General features: G+C 64.4%; 1 protein-coding gene across 1 annotated transcript; it reads left to right on the top strand.

The window, feature by feature from the left end:
- Window positions 1-3,758, top strand: LBRM_16_1520 (putative kinesin; the record flags this gene model as incomplete). Its single annotated transcript, XM_001563704.2, has 1 exon — window positions 1-3,758. A coding segment is annotated over one exon (3,758 nt), but the record flags the coding sequence as incomplete, so codon positions are not given.

The raw sequence follows: 3,758 nt of genomic DNA, 5'->3' as shown, positions 1-3,758 counted from the left end.
AGGCCGACCCGAGGAACACTGCAGGAGACGTCCGCCAAGCTGGCCGTAACCGAGGAGACGCTGCAGGAGACATCCGCCAAATTGGCCGTCACCGAGGAGGCGCTGCAGGAGACATCCGCCAAACTGGCCGACACCGAGGAGACGCTGCAGGAGACGTCCGCCAAGCTGGCCGACACCGAGGAGACGCTGCAGGAGACGTCCGCCAAGCTGGCCGACACCGAGGAGACGCTGCAGGAGACGTCCGCCAAGCTGGCCGACACCGAGGAGACGCTGCAGGAGACATCCGCCAAGCTGGCTGACACCGAGGAGACGCTGCAGGAGACATCCGCCAAGCTGGCCGACACCGAGGAAACACTGCAGGAGACATCCGCCAAGCTGGCTGACACCGAGGAGACGCTGCAGGAGACATCCGCCAAGCTGGCTGTCACCGAGGAAACACTGCAGGAGACCTCCGCCAAGCTGGCCGACACCGAGGAGACGCTGCAGGAGACGTCCGCCAAGCTGGCCGACACCGAGGAAACACTGCAGGAGACATCTGCCAAGCTGGCCGACACCGAGGAGACGCTGCAGGAGACATCCGCCAAGCTGGCCGACACCGAGGAGACGCTGCAGGAGACATCCGCCAAGCTGGCCGACACCGAGGAGACGCTGCAGGAGACATCCGCCAAACTGGCTGACACCGAGGACACGCTGCAGGAGACCACCGCCAAACTGGCCGACACCGAGGAAACACTGCAGGAGACATCCGGGAAGCTGGCCGACACCGAGGAGACGCTGCAGGAGACATCCGCCAAACTGGCCGACACCGAGGAAACACTGCAGGAGATATCCGGGAAGCTGGCCGACACCGAGGAGACGCTGCAGGAGACATCCGCCAAGCTGGCCGACACCGAGGAGACGCTGCAGGAGACATCCGCCAAACTGGCTGTCACCGAGGAGACGCTGCAGGAGACATCCGCCAAACTGGCTGTCACCGAGGACACGCTGCAGGAGACATCCGCCAAACTGGCTGTCACCGAGGAAACACTGCAGGAGACATCCGCCAAACTGTCTGACACCGAGGACACGCTGCAGGAGACCACCGCCAAACTGGCCGACACCGAGGAGACGCTGCAGGAGACATCCGCCAAACTGGCCGACACCGAGGAAACACTGCAGGAGATATCCGGGAAGCTGGCCGACACCGAGGAGACGCTGCAGGAGACATCCGCCAAACTGGCCGACACCGAGGAGACGCTGCAGGAGACATCCGCCAAACTGGCCGACACCGAGGAGACGCTGCAGGAGACGTCCGCCAAGCTGGCCGACACCGAGGAGACGCTGCAGGAGACGTCCGCCAAGCTGGCCGACACCGAGGAGACGCTGCAGGAGACGTCCGCCAAGCTGGCCGACACCGAGGAGACGCTGCAGGAGACGTCCGCCAAGCTGGCCGACACCGAGGAAACACTGCAGGAGACATCCGCCAAGCTGGCTGACACCGAGGAGACGCTGCAGGAGACATCCGCCAAACTGGCTGTCACCGAGGAAACACTGCAGGAGACATCCGCCAAACTGGCTGACACCGAGGAAACACTGCAGGAGACATCCACCAAACTGGCCGTCACCGAGGAAACACTGCAGGAGACATCCGCCAAACTGGCCGTCACCGAGGAGACGCTGCAGGAGACGTCCGCCAAGCTGGCCGACACCGAGGAGACGCTGCAGGAGACGTCCGCCAAGCTGGCCGACACCGAGGAGACGCTGCAGGAGACGTCCGCCAAGCTGGCCGACACCGAGGAAACACTGCAGGAGACCACCGCCAAGCTGGCTGACACCGAGGAGACGCTGCAGGAGACATCCGCCAAACTGGCCGACACCGAGGAAACACTGCAGGAGACGTCCGCCAAACTGGCCGACACCGAGGAAACACTGCAGGAGACATCCGCCAAGCTGGCTGACACCGAGGAGACGCTGCAGGAGACATCCGCCAAACTGGCCGACACCGAGGAGACACTGCAGGAGACGTCCGCCAAACTGGCCGACACCGAGGAAACACTGCAGGAGACATCCGCCAAACTGGCCGACACCGAGGAGACGCTGCAGGAGACATCCGCCAAACTGGCCGACACCGAGGAAACGCTGCAGGAGACATCCGCCAAGCTGGCCGACACCGAGGAGACGCTGCAGGAGACATCCGCCAAACTGGCCGACACCGAGGAGACGCTGCAGGAGACATCCGCCAAGCTGGCCGACACCGAGGAGACACTGCAGGAGACATCCGCCAAGCTGGCCGACACCGAGGAGACGCTGCAGGAGACATCCGCCAAGCTGGCCGACACCGAGGAGACGCTGCAGGAGACATCCGCCAAGCTGGCCGACACCGAGGAGACGCTGCAGGAGACATCCGCCAAGCTGGCCGACACCGAGGAGACGCTGCAGGAGACATCCGCCAAGCTGGCCGACACCGAGGAGACGCTGCAGGAGACATCCGCCAAGCTGGCCGACACCGAGGAGACGCTGCAGGAGACATCCGCCAAGCTGGCCGACACCGAGGAGACGCTGCAGGAGACATCCGCCAAGCTGGCCGACACCGAGGAGACGCTGCAGGAGACATCCGCCAAGCTGGCCGACACCGAGGAGACGCTGCAGGAGACATCCGCCAAGCTGGCCGACACCGAGGAGACGCTGCAGGAGACATCCGCCAAACTGGCCGACACCGAGGAGACGCTGCAGGAGACATCCGCCAAACTGGCCGACACCGAGGAGACGCTGCAGGAGACATCCGCCAAGCTGGCCGACACCGAGGAGACGCTGCAGGAGACGTCCGCCAAGCTGGCCGACACCGAGGAGACGCTGCAGGAGACGTCCGCCAAGCTGGCCGACACCGAGGAGACGCTGCAGGAGACATCCGCCAAGCTGGCCGACACCGAGGAAACACTGCAGGAGACATCCGCCAAGCTGGCTGACACCGAGGAGACGCTGCAGGAGACATCCGCCAAACTGGCCGACACCGAGGAAACGCTGCAGGAGACATCCGCCAAACTGGCTGACACCGAGGAAACACTGCAGGAGACATCCACCAAACTGGCCGACACCGAGGAAACGCTGCAGGAGACATCCGCCAAACTGGCTGACACCGAGGAAACACTGCAGGAGACATCCGCGAAGCTGGCTGACACCGAGGAGACGCTGCAGGAGACATCCGCCAAACTGGCCGACACTGAGGAGACGCTGCAGGAGACATCCGCCAAGCTGGCCGACACCGAGGAGACGCTGCAGGAGACGTCCGCCAAGCTGGCCGTCACCGAGGAGACGCTGCAGGAGACATCCGCCAAGCTGGCCGACACCGAGGAGACGCTGCAGGAGACGTCCGCCAAGCTGGCCGACACCGAGGAGACGCTGCAGGAGACATCCGCCAAGCTGGCTCGACACCGAGGAGACGCTGCAGGAGACATCCGCCAAGCTGGTGGACACCGAGGAAACACTGCAGGAGATATCCGGGAAGCTGGCCGACACCGAGGAAGCGCTGTCATGGAGACGTCCGCCAAGCTGACGGACCCGAGCAGACGGTGCAGGAGACATCCGCCAAACTGGCTGTCACCGAGGAGACGCTGCAGGAGACATCCGCCAAACTGGCTGTCACCGAGGACACGCAGCAGGAGACATCCGCCAAGCTGCGCGGTCACCGACGAGACTGCTGCAGGAGACGTCCGCCAAACTGGCCGACACGGAGGAAACAGGGCAGGAGACGTCCGCCAAGCTGGCCGACACCGAGGAGA

The sequence above is a fragment of the Leishmania braziliensis genome, chromosome 16, assembly GCF_000002845.2.
Source record: "Leishmania braziliensis MHOM/BR/75/M2904 complete genome, chromosome 16".
NCBI lineage: Eukaryota > Euglenozoa > Kinetoplastea > Trypanosomatida > Trypanosomatidae > Leishmania > Leishmania braziliensis.
Note: the sequence above shows the minus strand (reverse complement) of the source record. Positions and strands in the feature narration are given on the sequence as shown.